The sequence below is a fragment of the Amblyomma americanum genome, chromosome 11, assembly GCF_052857255.1.
Source record: "Amblyomma americanum isolate KBUSLIRL-KWMA chromosome 11, ASM5285725v1, whole genome shotgun sequence".
NCBI lineage: Eukaryota > Metazoa > Arthropoda > Arachnida > Ixodida > Ixodidae > Amblyomma > Amblyomma americanum.
In genome coordinates, this window is record NC_135507.1 from 107,109,937 (window position 1) to 107,125,974 (window position 16,038).

Below are 16,038 nucleotides of genomic sequence, written 5' to 3' on the forward strand. Positions count from 1 at the left end.
GCTTGGACATGATCCAATGCCCTCGCAGGTCTCGCCACTCCAGCAGAAATGGAGAGCGCTTTCCGGAGTGCGGCCAGCAACGACGGCGGAGGACAGCGTGAGGCGAGTGACCCATTCAGTTCTTCTCTTCGCGAACTTAGAAAGGAGGCGGTCAGGGCGTTCGGTTGTGATCTATAGGCAGGAACACGGCGGCCGTGGTTTTCTACAAAAGGCGGTCGTGTTCAGGCAGTACTTTTTTGATAATAAATTTGAGCGGCGCCAAGGAAGAAAAGGGGAGAGAAAGTGGCACTCTTTCTGTGTTCATTGCTTTGCGCCATTGAAATTTTTTATGAACCAACTTGCCGAAGAGAAAGTGCTTTTTTTATTTATTTCTCTACAAAGCATCCTTCCTGCTTTATAGAGGAGGGATGCCTTTTTATTATCTTGTTTTGTATTTACTCTGCATTCTCATCTCTCCTCTGTATGCCTGTGGGCTTAGCTTGCTTTGGCTGTGCGCCAATCCACTAAGAAATCAACCCGAACCAACCGATAACTGAATAATGTTGGCAACTTTCTACAGTCGTCGCTACCAAGTACCTTACAGAACACTCGTGCCTGGTTTTGTATAAACACGACAAATATCCAATACAATTTCGCTACCTGCGCGGGAGTGTATTTTCAACTGCTATGCATGAGGGAGGTGTAGGCCGAAACTGCAGAGGCAGTCGCCCGACCATAAGAATGGCGCATATAGTCAAAGCCCTGTGCTGTGCAGTATCAGACCATGCCCCGGTGATGAGTATATTTAGCAGACCTCGATTAAACCAAGAACAACAGCTGTATCTTACGAGTAAACGCCTATGGGGTAGAAATGTGGAGGCTATCGTAAACGGTTGGGCTTAAGTTAGCGACAGCGCACCGAGGTATGGAAAGAAAAATGATAGCTGGAACGTTCAGACAAGCGGGCAAAATGACTGGGGGAACAAATGCAGGTTAAATACTGTCTAGTCGAAATCAAGACGAAGAAATGGGTCTGGGCATGGTATGTAATGCGAATGGAAGATAACCGCTTGTGCTTAAGGTTAACGGAGTGGATTCCAAGAGAAGGCAGGCGTCTCAGGGGCACCAGGAGTGAGCGGCTGAGATTGTTTGAGCGTATACAGTGCCCGCAGCTGGAAAATGACATGGTTAATTGGAGACACGTAGGAGGCCTTTGCCCAGCAGTGGTCATAGTCAGGCTGATGGTGATGATAATTTAGCCACCTGATCCTTTTTTAAAGCAAGAGCTTTACTGGTCTAGCGGGGTCGATTTCGCGGTGGGCTCTAATTTGACCTCGCTTCAGTTCACTTTATTACCTTAAAGGACCCCAGGATTGGGGGTGTTACATAAAGGGTGAGTTAAATGTATAAAACATATTTCATAAACAAAGAAAACACGTAAGATACATGAATTATTCGCTGTTAAATATTGCCACAGTCCCAATCCAGTGGCGCCATGCCGCGGCCGAACTGTTTTAGATGGGACTTGCCATGCCTTGCGTTCTCGAGGGGCTAGAGGTTTTCGTCTTCCTCGCACGAGCTCCCTGCTGTCTTGGACGCGTAGCACGTCTAATTAAACCTGGCTTTGAGTGCTTTGACCGTTTATCGGTGACATTTTGGTGGAGGAGCAGGGTAACGATCCATGTACGCTGACCTCGAGGACACTCTTGACGTCACATCTCAACGCGTGGCTACAACACCAGTCACAATGCGAGCCGCCGCCTGCAAGGCCTACAACCAGAGTTCGGCCAACTCGCAAGACCAGCAAGGGCCATGACGTCCGCTACGGCTAGCCAGACAAGTCAGCATTCCGGGAATGCCCCGCCGTTTGTCCTTCACACACCTCGGTCGCCCCCATCATTCCACGGTGAGAGGTTTGAGGACGTCGAAGACTGGTTGGCCAGCTTTGACCGTGTGGCGGGCTTCAACGAGCGGGACGGCGAGCGCATATTGCGGAATGTGTACTTCGCACTACAGGACTCGGCCAAGACGTGGTATGAGAACCACGAAGCTTCCTTCACTAACTGGGAGGTCTTTCACCGAGAGCTCTTAGCCACGTTCAACACCAGCGAACGAAAGGAGAAGGCTGAAATCGCCTTGCAATCGAGGTCGCAGCAGCCGAACGAGAGCGTCGCCATGTTCATCGAGGACATGACGCGACTCTTCAATCGCGCCGACCCTGCTATGCCCGAGGACAAGAAGGTACGCCACCTAATGCGCGGCGTCAAGGAGCAATTGTTTGCCGGACTGGTACGTGACCCGCCAAGAACGGTGGCCGACTTTGCCAAGGAGGCAACAAGCATGGAGCGTTCTCTGCATGAACGGGGCGCGCACTACGGCCGTCAGGCTAGTGTAGCAGCCGCTCACCACTGCACGCCCACGTCGTTACCCACTGAGGAGCTTCGAGAGCTTGTGAGTAGCCTGGTGCGTGAAGAACTCGAGAAACTTCGCTTCGAAGCTTCACAGGCAAGCGTCGCTGCCATACCGGACGTGGTCCGAGATGAAGTCCGGCGAGCTGTTCAGTCGCCACCAGCTCCGCAGCCAGCGCCCTATGTGATGACGTACAGTCAAGCACTACAAAGTCGTCCTGGGCCAGTGAGTCAAGCATTTTCTCCCGTCACTCCTGTGCCTTCACTGCTGTACCCAACTGCAGCTGTACCCGTCGTACCACAGGAGCCCCTGTCCACCATGAGCAAAGCGCGCGTTTGGTGTACGCCAAACAATAGGCCGCTCTGCTACCACTGTGGGGAGCCCGGCCACATCCTCCGCCACTGCCCCTACTGCAGAATGGGCTTAATACCCCTGTCACACGGGCACTTGTAAGGCCTTAGAAATTAAGGTCCTTTGCCCCAAAGGCGCGTGACGTGCATCTACACGGCAAAGCGTCGATACCTTTGCAATAAAGTTCCGTAGCAATAAAGGCGGCCGTCAGCGGCCTTAAAGTTGCCTAAAGGAGCAACCCAGACGGCAGCGCCAGCTAGCGACCTCAAAGAATAAAAAATTGACGCAATTTTTAGTTTTGAAACCGTAAACAATATCTAATTTATCTTATTCAATGGTTAATTTTGCGTTACAGTGCACTTAACCGTAGAGGAGGCTATGACTAAAGACATCCACACTGCTAAGAATGGACTTGAACGCTTTTCAGCAGCCGCATCGACACACGTGCTTGCGCATCTCGCTTTGCTGTTTTTTCTTCGTTTGCTCTTTGTTGTGTGCGTGTTTTGAGTTTGCTTGTGTGCACAAAGTCACAAGCAAGAAAGCACGCTTCTCGAACACAACGAGGAGCCGAACGGAAAAGTGCGCCTACCGTGGTCGGACCGAGAACGATGAAAAAAAAAAAAACTTTGTTTCAAAATATCCGTTTCTCACCGTCAGAACGCTCGTTTATTATCGTGTTAGCTACTTTTTCCAACATATACGAATGCACTCTTAGCTGAAGGGCTACCGTCTGCTTTAATTTAATAATGTTACTAGCGCCGCTTCACACACAGCGGTGACTTTTGGCATTCACGGAGGCCGCGTTCTAGCTCCTTTGGATTTGCCGTGTAGCAGCGTCGCTGCTCCTTTTCGGTTTTCCTCCTTTAGTGCAATAAGACAACTTTACGGCAAAGGCCGAGAAGAAGTCCCGTGTGACAGGGGTATAAGGGGGTTTTCACCTGACGCACCTCGACCACGCTACGGAGAACGGTTGCGGGACATCGAGCAGTATCTGTCCGATAACGTGCAGCCAACGACCTCGCGGCGACGCCAGTCCCGTTCGCCATCCCCAAGGCGGTTTTCTTCGCCAAGCCGCCCGTATTTTTCTAGCCAGCTCAGAGGCGCGTCCCCACATCGGGAAAACTGAAGACGGCGTCCCCCGGGGGTAGGGCCGCCGCTTTTGGATCAAGTCAAGTGCCTCCACCCGACGATTCGCGGCTACGATCCGACCGACGACGACCTGACCCGGCGACCTCAACGACAACGACGTACTGCGACCGACTGGTGTCTGCCGAAATCCCAGTAATCGCTGATAATCGTGATGTGACCGCACATGTGGACACCGGCGCTGACTTTTCTGTAATGAGCAGTCGGCTAGCTACGGCCCTCAGAAAGGTGCTGACCGCTTGGTCTGGACCCCAGATCCGCACCGCCGGCGGTCATGTCGCTACGCCAAGTGGCGTCTGCACGTCGCGAATCCAGATCCGCGGTGCTACTTTCCCTGGTTGCTTTGCCGTGCTACCGGAGTGCTCCAAAGACCTGATAATTGGTTTGGATTTCCTTCGGCAGTACGGTGCTGTCATCAGCCTTCAGGAGCTGGTCGTGTCATTTTCCACTGAACCCCCTGTTGACGGCGATCCTGAGCCACGCGGGACTAAGTTACGCGTCTTTGACGACCACGTATTAATCCCGTCAAGAGCTAGCATGTTTGTTACCATAGACTGCGACATCACTGGTACTCGTGGCATTGCTGAAACCAACATGTCGCTGCTCCTTGGTCGGCAAGTCTGTGTTGCTCGCGGAATTGTCGAGCTGAACAATGGCCGAACTGAGCTCTTGGTAACCAATTTTGGCTGTGAACCTCAGTGTTTGCCTGGCAGAACAGTTATTGCGTATTTCGAAGAACTCGGCGAATTCGCGGGACAGCACGCTTTGTCCGAAGCCTCGGCATCAGTGCAGGCACCGACCACTCCCATAAAAACTGACGTGAACCCGAACCTCCCGTATAATCAGAAACGCTGCCTCGAAAGCGTTATCCAGTCTTTCTGTGACTGCTTCGCCTCTACCTCTAAGGTTAGGCAGACACCGCTTACTAAGCACCGAATTATAGTCGACGCCAACCAGCGGCCGTTATGTCAGCCGCCTTACCGGATCTCTTCAAAGGAGTGCGATGCCATTCGCCGCCAAGTTCAAGAAATGCTCCAGGACGACGTGATACAGCCGTCGACGAGCCCGTGGGCGTCGCCTGTTGTTCTAGTAGCAAAAAAAATGGAACCCTACGGTTCTGCGTTGATTACCGACGTTTAAACAAAGTCACAAAAAAAAATGTTTATCCTCTGCCGTGCATTGATGACTCTCTGGATCGGCTGCGCCACGCCAAGTACTTCTTATCGCTAGATTTACGCAGCGGCTATTGGCAAATCGAGGTGGACGAACGCGACCGGGAGAAGACCGCGTTTATTACACCGGACGGTCTGTACGAATTCCGGGTGCTCCCTTTTGGCCTGTGCTCGGCTCCTGCAACCTTCCAGCGGATGATGGATAACGTTCTTGCCGATCTGAAATGGCAGTCCTGTCTCGTGTACTTGGATGACGTTGTCATCTTCTCTGATACGTTTGAAGAGCACCTGAGACGCCTGCGCGCTGTGTTCGAAGCAATTCGGTCGGCCGGACTTTCCCTAAAGCCCGAAAAGTGCCACTTCGCTTTCGAAGAGTTGAAGGTTTTGGGCCACATCGTGAGTGCTAAAGGGGTTAGCCCTGACCCCGATAAGACAGCCGCCGTGGCTGCTTTTCCTGTGCCCACCAATAATCGAAGCGTGCGCCGCTTTCTGGGGCTCTGCGCCTATTATCGGCGTTTTGTGCAGAACTTATTCCAGATCGCTGAACCCTCACCCGCCTCACGAAAGATTCTGAACCGTTCTTCTGGGGGCCTGAAACAACAGAAGGCTTTGAAGACCTCCGAACTCGTCTCCAATGTACGCCCGTTCTTGGACACTTCGACGAGTCAGCCGCCACTGAACTGCACACAGACGCCAGCAACATCGGCCTCGGTGTGATCCTTGTGCAGTGGCAGGATGGACTGGAACGCGTAATCGCATACGCGAGCCGCACCTTGTCACGATCTGAGGCAAACTATTCCACCACCGAAAAAGAATGCCTGGCCGTTGTGTGGGCGGTGACCAAATTTCGCCCGTACTTATATGGCCGTCCCTTCAGGGTCGTCAGTGACCACCACTCACTGTGTTGGCTGGCGAACCTCAAGATCCCTCGGGACGGCTTCCACGCTGGAGCTTCGCCTTCAAGAGTTCGATGTCACCATCGTTTATAAGTCTGGTAGTAAGCATAGTGATGCCGACTGTCTGTCTCGTGCTCCTATCGAGGACAACCGAGCTGAACCCGACGATGATTCTATTTTTCTCGGCGCCATCTCCACGTCCGTCCTCACTCAACACCAAAGGGACGACAGTGAACTACGGCCTCTCATTGAGTATCTTGAAGGAAGCGCTGCGTCACCCCCGCGAATCTTCTCACGTGGACTGTCGTCATTCTGTTTGCGCGATGGCGTTCTGTATAAGATAAACTACAACCCGAAGGAAGCTGCCTATCTGCTCGTCGTACCTGCGGCCTTGCGCGACGAAGTTCTGCAGGCGTGCCATGATGACCCATATTCTGGTCACATGGGTTTTTCTCCCACTTTGGCGCGGATACGCCAAATGTACTACTGGCCCAGGGTTGCTTCAATTATCCAGCATTACGTCAGAACTTGCCGTGAGTGCCAACGTCGCAAGACGCCGCCGACTAAGCCAGCCAGACTACTGCAGCCTATTAATCCGCCACAAGTCCCCTTACATTAAGTCGGCATGGACTTACTGGGCCCATTTCCAGAGTCCCTCGCTGGGTAACCGCTACATTGTGGTCGCCACCGACTACCTCAGCCGGTACTGTGAAAATAAAGCTCTCCCAAGTGGTACCGCTGACGAAATTGCGAATTTTTTTGTTCAAAATATTGTGCTTTGTCACGGTGCACCCGCCATCGTTTAACTGACAGAGGAACGGCCTTCACCTCGGCCCTTATGCAGGAGGTTATGCGCCTGAGCGGCACCAGTCGCCGAAAGACAATCACTTACCACCCTCAAACGAACGGCCTCACCGAACGGCTCAACAAAGCGATCGCCGACATGATTTCATGTATGTTGACGCAGACCACCGCAACTGCGACGCCATACTCCCTTACGTCACATTTGCCTATAACACTGCTCTGCAAGAAATGACACGCTTCACTCCATTTCGTTTGGTGCATGGTCGCGAAGCCACAACCATGCTGGACGCCATGTTGCTCCCGACTAGTAGTACCTCATCTGTTATGGGTGCTGCCAATTCGTTCGTCACGCCGAGGCCGCCCGTCAACTCACCCGACAGCACATCCGGAACCAGCAAGCCCTCGACGCTCGCCGCTATAACCTCCGCCACCGAGCTGTTAGTTACCAGCCCGGCGAACAAGTCTGGGTTTGGAGCCCAATACGAATGCGTGGGCACTCCGAAAAGCTTCTGCGCCGATATTTTGGCCCCTGCGAGGTACTCGCCAAGTCAGTGAGGTGAACTATGAAGTTCTTCCCCAGGGTACAGTTCGCTCCTCTCGACGGCCGACCCCCAAAGTCGTCCATGTCGCACGGATGAAGCCGTACCACGCCCGCTAGCACTTCAGGCCTGTCCACACCAGCCGCTGGACACATGCGCCCGTCCCTTGTTTTCGTGCTCCTCATTATTGCGGCACCGAGTCTTTGCCCTTCAGAGATGGGGAGTAATGCCACAATCCAGTGGCGCCATGCCGCGGCCGAACTGTTTTAGATGGGACTTGCATGCCTTGCGCTCTCGAGGGGCTAGAGGTTTTCGTCTTTCTCGCACGAGCTCCCTGCTGTCTTGGACGCGTAACACGTCTAATTAAACCTGGCTTTGAGTGCTTTGACCGTTTATCGGTGACAATATAGTTTCTAAACAATTCACAAATGCTGTTGGACAGGTAATTGCGGCGATGTCGTGTGGAAGGCTGTTCCAGTCCGTGGCTGATCGTGGAAAGAATGACGATGCAAATGTAGCAGTGCGCGTACGAGGCCGGGCAACTTGAAGGGGATGACCAATGCGGGGGGAAATACGTGCCGGCGAATTGATGTAGGGCGGATGACGAAGTGAGCTGTAATAAAATTTATGAAACAAGCACATACTAGTGATACGACGTCTACAAGCTAGAGATGTTAAGCCTGCCTCTTCTTTGAATGACGATATACTGACATTATATGAATAGCACGATTGATGGGTAATAATCACCAAAAAGAAGAATGCGTGCGTTGGGATATTTGCCAGTTATTTCACGGTTAAACTATCGTTTAACCGTGAAGAAAAGGTTGGACTACTGGAGGGGGGTCTGTAGCAGACGCCTAGTATGACGATTTCCAATACACTGTGTAGCGCAGCAAAAGACGAGGACACAAGAGACGAGAGACGAACACCACGAGCGCTAACTTCCAACAAATTTTATTCTCCTGAAGCATCACATTTATACACCAGAAAACAGTAATCACACGTGCGAACAGTATCGATTTCTTAGAAAAACGAGCTCTTTATCTGAGAGGAGAATGGAAGGTGTGCTAACACACGAGCATCCTGACCTATTTATCTTTTCGGCTTCAATGATTTCGCGCGTTAACCTTTCTCTACTTTTTCCTATCACAAGACTTTTATCAAAGAAAGGCTTACAGGATTTTGACTTGCATGCGAGAATGTGGTCAACTAGCGATCCGCCTTGCCCGTTTCTGACGTTGCGAGCGTGTTCCATTAGGCGCTCGTTCAGACATCTCCCCGTCTGGCCGATATAGTGTTTCCCGCATGACAAGGGAATTTGATATACAACACCTTCATCGCACGTGACGTAGGGCTTCTGGTGCCTAGTTGCGCATCCGCGCGCTTTGTTGGTGTTGGTTTTTCCCAGTTTGCACAACGTTGCAAGTTTTTTCGGCGCCGAGAACACGACGGTCGCATTCGCTCGTTGACCAATTCTTTTTAAATTGTGGGAAATCTTGTGTAGATACGGTAATACAACAAGGTTGTTTCGTTCATGAGGAACTGGGTTTGGAGAACATTGATTGTCTGGTTTCATTCTCTTAACAAGTTTTTCCGCAACGGAAACTTGAACATGGGAGGGGTATCCGGCATTAGTAAGCCTATTGGACTGCTCTTGAAAACTATCGGTCATCATGTGCGGACAAGATTTCTGGAGAGCATTCCGAAAACATAAATTGACAATACCTCTTTTTATCAGTTTTGAATGAGCGGAGTGATATGGCAGCATCGGCTTGTTGCTTCGCGGCTGGTAGGCCCAGCATATGTGATGAGCGTGAAAGGTGAAGTTAATATCTAAAAATCTAATGGAGTTATCGATGGGCAATTCGCATGTTAAAACAAGCGGTTTAAAATGTTCTGTCATGGTAGTTAAAATGCTATGAGCCTTTGACTCAAGTGAGCCTTGGTCACACTTAACAAGAATAAAAAAGTCATCAACAAATCTAAAGACCTTGATTACGTCCAAGCTGTCAAGGCGGCTGGAAACAGCCTTGTCAAGTTTTGCTAAAACAGATTACTCAGAATTGGCGCTATGCACGACCCGATGCATATCCCTTCTTTCTGAAGGTAGGTTTTCCTTCCCAGTTAATGAACGTTGACTGCAAGTAAATAGCTAAAATTTCTAAAAAAACTGCTCGCCGACACACCCGCCGCATTCTGGAAAGCAACACATCCGAACTCATCTATGGCACTCCTCTACACAGCACAGCACCTTGTCGTTCGGCAGCGAGTAATATAGATCCTGAACATCCACTGAAAATGCAACCATGCTGTTATCAGAGCGCGACCGAACAAAGTCTAAAATTTCGTCAGATTTCTTAACCATAAAGGGGTCGTCAAGTGGTAAAAGGTTAAGTTTGCTTTGTAAGTACATTGAAACCGTTTTTTGCCATGTGCCAGTTTCAGAGATGATCACCCTGAATGGTTTTTCCGGTTTATGGGTCTTTGCACTGAAAAAGACGTCTAGAAAAATCTTTTCGTGCATCGCCTATTTCTTTAGCCAGCTTGGTAAGGTTTAACTTGTTGCATAGCTTCTTCGCTTTAGCTTTTACTTTTGACATCACTACTTTGTTGCGGCAGTTAAATACAGACGACACGGCTTCGTCAGCCTTGGATTTGTAAAGTTCACAGGATAGAATCGCAAAGCCACCTTCTTTGTCAGCAGGCAGCACGACCAGGTCCTGTTCCTTGATGAAGGACTCGACGCGCTTGAGGGGTAGCTTGGAAGATCCTGGCTTTGAGCACTGCAAAACGTCGACTCCTTCTGAAATGCAGCGGTCGTGTTCCAGTTGCGTTGCACGCTGCGATACTTGGCGTACCATCGCAAGTAGTTGAGCAGCTGACGGCTTGGGCTCCACAGCAAACTTTGGTCCTAACGATAAAACCCTTGACACGTCATCCGGTAGATCCAGGGCCTCCAGGGTGTGGACGGTGCTCCGGGCTGTTTTCGTCCTGCTCGCAAGGTCGGCCCGTAGTTGTGGCAGATGTTGAGCCCACAAGCATTCGGTAGCTTGAGCAGTGATACGCTGGTATTCCCGAAGTGTTCGCCAGGCTGCCTGACTTTCGCCAATCGAGAGAAGCTGAGCCTCGAGGCACTGCCTGTGAAGCCGGGCTTGTCTGTACCACTCGGATTTGGCAAGCTTGCATGCCCTCATGCCGTGACCAGCCGATGGGACGAATCCTCCAAACAACCGCCTCACGTCTTCAGGCAGCAACCTGTTGCGGATGCAAAACGACATTGTGCGTGCACGACATGTTGCAAGCGCTATGAGTGAAACCGTAGCACAGGGATTCTGGTGAACATTAAAAAGCGGGCCCGTTGTACTAGAAATATAGTTCAGTAGCGTGGCTTTTTGGGCTGAACTATATTTCTACTGAACTGAACTATATTTCTAGTACAACGGGCCCGCTTTTTAATGTTCACCAGAATCCCTGTGCTACGGTTTCACTCATAGCGCTTGCAACATGTCGTGCACGCACAATGTCGTTTTGCATCCGCAACAGGTTGCTGCCTGAAGACGTGAGGCGGTTGTTTGGAGGATTCGTCCCATCGGCTGGTCACGGCATGAGGGCATGCAAGCTTGCCAAATCCGAGTGGTACAGACAAGCCCGGCTTCACAGGCAGTGCCTCGAGGCTCAGCTTCTCTCGATTGGCGAAAGTCAGGCAGCCTGGCGAACACATCGGGAATACCAGCGTATCACTGCTCAAGCTACCGAATGCTTGTGGGCTCAACATCTGCCACAACTACGGGCCGACCTTGCGAGCAGGACGAAAACAGCCCGGAGCACCGTCCACACCCTGGAGGCCCTGGATCTACCGGATGACGTGTCAAGGGTTTTATCGTTAGGACCAAAGTTTGCTGTGGAGCCCAAGCCGTCAGCTGCTCAACTACTTGCGATGGTACGCCAAGTATCGCAGCGTGCAACGCAACTGGAACACGACCGCTGCATTTCAGAAGGAGTCGACGTTTTGCAGTGCTCAAAGCCAGGATCTTCCAAGCTACCCCTCAAGCGCGTCGAGTCCTTCATCAAGGAACAGGACCTGGTCGTGCTGCCTGCTGACAAAGAAGGTGGCTTTGCGATTCTATCCTGTGAACTTTACAAATCCAAGGCTGACGAAGCCGTGTCGTCTGTATTTAACTGCCGCAACAAAGTAGTGATGTCAAAAGTAAAAGCTAAAGCGAAGAAGCTATGCAACAAGTTAAACCTTACCAAGCTGGCTAAAGAAATAGGCGATGCACGAAAAGATTTTCTAGACGTCTTTTTCAGTGCAAAGACCCATAAACCGGAAAAACCATTCAGGGTGATCATCTCTGAAACTGGCACATGGCAAAAAACGGTTTCAATGTACTTACAAAGCAAACTTAACCTTTTACCACTTGACGACCCCTTTATGGTTAAGAAATCTGACGAAATTTTAGACTTTGTTCGGTCGCGCTCTGATAACAGCATGGTTGCATTTTCAGTGGATGTTCAGGATCTATATTACTCGCTGCCGAACGACAAGGTGCTGTGCTGTGTAGAGGAGTGCATAGATGAGTTCGGATGTGTTGCTTTCCAGAATGCGGCGGGTGTGTCGGCGAGCAGTTTTTTAGAAATTTTAGCTATTTACTTGCAGTCAACGTTCATTAACTGGGAAGGAAAACCCTACCTTCAGAAAGAAGGGATATGCATCGGGTCGTGCATAGCGCCGATTCTGAGTAATCTGTTTTTAGCAAAACTTGACAAGGCTGTTTCCAGCCGCCTTGACAGCTTGGACGTAATCAAGGTCTTTAGATTTGTTGATGACTTTTTTATTCTTGTTAAGTGTGACCAAGGCTCACTTGAGTCAAAGGCTCATAGCATTTTAACTACCATGACAGAACATTTTAAACCGCTTGTTTTAACATGCGAATTGCCCATCGATAACTCCATTAGATTTTTAGATATTAACTTCACCTTTCACGCTCATCACATATGCTGGGCCTACCAGCCGCGAAGCAACAAGCCGATGCTGCCATATCACTCCGCTCATTCAAAACTGATAAAAAGAGGTATTGTCAATTTATGTTTTCGGAATGCTCTCCAGAAATCTTGTCCGCACATGATGACCGATAGTTTTCAAGAGCAGTCCAATAGGCTTACTAATGCCGGATACCCCTCCCATGTTCAAGTTTCCGTTGCGGAAAAACTTGTTAAGAGAATGAAACCAGACAATCAATGTTCTCCAAACCCAGTTCCTCATGAACGAAAAAACCTTGTTGTATTACCGTATCTACACAAGATTTCCCACAATTTAAAAAGAATTGGTCAACGAGCGAATGCGACCGTCGTGTTCTCGGCGCCGAAAAAACTTGCAACGTTGTGCAAACTGGGAAAAACCAACACCAACAAAGCGCGCGGATGCGCAACTAGGCACCAGAAGCCCTACGTCACGTGCGATGAAGGTGTTGTATATCAAATTCCCTTGTCATGCGGGAAACACTATATCGGCCAGACGGGGAGATGTCTGAACGAGCGCCTAATGGAACACGCTCGCAACGTCAGAAACGGGCAAGGCGGATCGCTAGTTGACCACATTCTCGCATGCAAGTCAAAATCCTGTAAGCCTTTCTTTGATAAAAGTCTTGTGATAGGAAAAAGTAGAGAAAGGTTAACGCGCGAAATCATTGAAGCCGAAAAGATAAATAGGTCAGGATGCTCGTGTGTTAGCACACCTTCCATTCTCCTCTCAGATAAAGAGCTCGTTTTTCTAAGAAATCGATACTGTTCGCACGTGTGATTACTGTTTTCTGGTGTATAAATGTGATGCTTCAGGAGAATAAAAATTTGTTGGAAGTTAGCGCTCGTGGTGTTCGTCTCTCGTCTCTTGTGTCCTCGTCTTTTGCTGCGCTACACAGTGTATTGGAACTATGTACCAACAAGCCCAAAAAGCCACGCTATGACGATTTGTCGTACAGAACGACAGATTACCCATAGTATTTCAAGTTCCGATTGGATGTTAATAAGAGAACAAGGCAACAGCTGGTTAGTGGCAATAAGAACACCTCCTCCTCGTGAGCCATTGCGGTCCTTGCGAAAAACGTTAAAATTCGGTAAATCAGCTAAAACTTCCGGATCGGTGACGTCGTCTGATAGCCACGTTTCTGGCTATCAGACGACCATCATTTGATCGGGGCTGCGCCGCCAGTTTGGCGCATGCGCTCTCCGCAGCTGGGCTGTTGCCTCACTACTTGACTCGCCGTGCGCTTGGCTGAGCGACGCGCTGGTCTTCTTAGTGCGAGCTTGTCCATGCATGAGGGCCTAGGCTTCATCGGAAAGCAGCGTCTGACCACCCCGCCGATGTTGCTTAGCAAGCTCCTTCACTGCAGAGGGTCCGGAATACCAAGAAGACTAACACCGAGCTGCTGGGACTTGCGAGCACAGACGCCATGGGGGAGAACGCTGTGCAGCACGCGCGCAGGAACATTGGAACCAGGCCGAGTCTGATCATCCAGCCGACAAAATTACTTCACCGACCGTCGGGCAGTATTCGTAGCAATAGAGGAGCGAAAATAAAGAGATACCACTGATGAACGACTGTGTAACTTTCTCAACAATACTCTTGCAAGTGTGATTAACCTAGCTTAATACCAGCATAATAAAACTTTGCGTGTATATCCAGGCTTGGCCGCCATTAAGCCACATCCATTTTATCGCCTCCCTTTCACCCCACCTCTCACACGTTGTTGGGGATGCCAACCAGCGATGGCGTAGAGGTAGAGCATCCGCCTCGCGTGCAAGAGGATCAGGGTTCAAATCCTGGTGCCGTGTAATTCTCCACCGGGTTTCAAAAAAAAAATCCGCGTGTCGATGGAATTGCATAACCAGGCCTGGAGTGCGGCCTGATCTCGGTGACCAGAACCGACAACGCACTCTCTCAACAGAGCAGGATTTGGCCACCCTGGTGTAGTACTTGGCCACAACCTTCTGTGATCAAACCAATTAACCTTCTATGGGGATGAAATGAGAAGTGAGAATTTTCCTTCTTTTGTAATTCTGTCCCGTTCCCAAGTCTCGGATGTCGTCACCAGCAGACAAAGCGCTTCCTCTGGGTTTCTATCCCTACGGCGACTGTTGTGGTGAAAGACTGAAATACAGGAGAGAAGTTTGCTGCTCTTAAGGGAATAGATATAATTTTACTGCTTCAGAAAATAATAGGGGTAAGGATAGACAAACACAGGTAAGGCGGATGGAGGACAACTGCTATAGAGATGGAAAAAATTACGGAAAATTTACAATGCACCATCTAGCCCCAATCGACGTTCTTCGAGTGAGTCGGTGAAAAAGGGACCGCTTGTAACAGCGTCCCTTCCTGTGCTGTAGGAGCCAAGCTTTCGAGAGCAGCGAAACATCGAATCGCTTTTCACTCATGCATGCCGGTATCTGTGGTGCAGGGGGACGACCGACCGCCGTGCCACCTCGTCAAGGGTTCATCGCTGACAGTGAGGCGCAGAAGCAGGCAGCTCAAGATCACCGCAATGCTGGTGAGGAAGAAATGACACCCACCTTCCTGGAAGTGCGAGCTGCAAGGGTTCAACTAGAAGGCTGGTTCTTATGTGGCTGATGGGCTGGCTTGGGTGTTCACGTCATGTAAGCTTTCTATTTCAGTGCACCGAGGAAACCAAGCAGTGTAATAAATTTTGTTTCCTTTATCCCTGTGCTTTCTGTGCTGCACATTGCTCTTGATTATTTTTTTCGCATAAGTAAGCCAGTTGCAGTAAAACCTTAATAGTAATGATCATTAGGGGTGCATGGATGTCGCTGGCCCTTGTGATGCATTCACATGTGACAGCTGTCGCGAATTGGTAGGGTGTCCCCGACTTTCCGAAGGGGAACGCTATCGCGTGCAGGTTCGAACAAGAAGACAAGAGAACAAAGAGGTCAAACAAAGCAATAGGAAACGGTATTTATAATTTAATGGAAAAGGGCCAATAATAAACGGAAACGAAAACAAGAAAAACACACACTAAACACGCGTACAACACTACAGAATACAGAAAAGAGTTCACCCGATACTGAGCATTCCAGGTGCAGCAGGGAAGTCTTGCAGACCGGACGGAGCGCTGGTTGCATAGACGGAAGCGGTGGAAGAGAGCCAGGCGGTATTAGGAGCGGAGAAAAACTGCAGGAAGACGCCGGTGGTCTCCAGTCAACAGTTTCCAGAAAAGGGTTGTAGCGCCGAAAATTACAACACATAGCAAGCGAGACGGGACAGGCGCAACTTCCAACTGTTTATTGCCCGCGAATTCAAATGACTTTAGGACAACAATCAAAATGGGTAGCGAGAACCGCACATCTGCGCGACGGTTTTACAAAAAAAAACTGGATAAAAGGTGAGTGTGCCAAACACGTGTCTCACCCCCGTGTATCTAAAAAAAGCAGTTTCATTCTTATAATTGAAGATAGATGGAGCACTAACAAAATCGCTACAGTTTCTCTTAATATGGAAGCTTTCCAACAATTCACAGGCTGTCTGGTCTGTTAAATCAAATCAAATCGTTTTTATTCACCAGATATTCACTGGTTGGAGCACCTGGGCTAAAAGCTGCTCAAGGCAGCTTGACGAGGCCCAGGTGACCATTACAAGATAGGGCGTGGTGAAACGTGAAAACACTACAATGTAGACACCTTGAGATAAACAGCGCAGAAACAACGAAAACTGACGTGTTCACACGTGCGCTG

General features: G+C 49.9%; 1 protein-coding gene across 1 annotated transcript in view; it reads left to right on the forward strand.

The window, feature by feature from the left end:
* The window catches only part of LOC144111361 (WD repeat and HMG-box DNA-binding protein 1-like), a 402,955-nt gene extending 387,955 nt beyond the window's left edge, over window positions 1–15,000 (forward strand). Inside the window, exons 11-12 of the mRNA XM_077644637.1 lie at window positions 29–102; window positions 14,751–15,000. Coding sequence (XP_077500763.1) covers window positions 29–102; window positions 14,751–14,855 — 179 coding nt within the window. The 3' untranslated portion in view covers window positions 14,856–15,000. The remainder of the gene's footprint in view (window positions 1–28; window positions 103–14,750) is intronic.
* The last annotated feature ends 1,038 nt before the right edge of the window (window positions 15,001–16,038 follow it).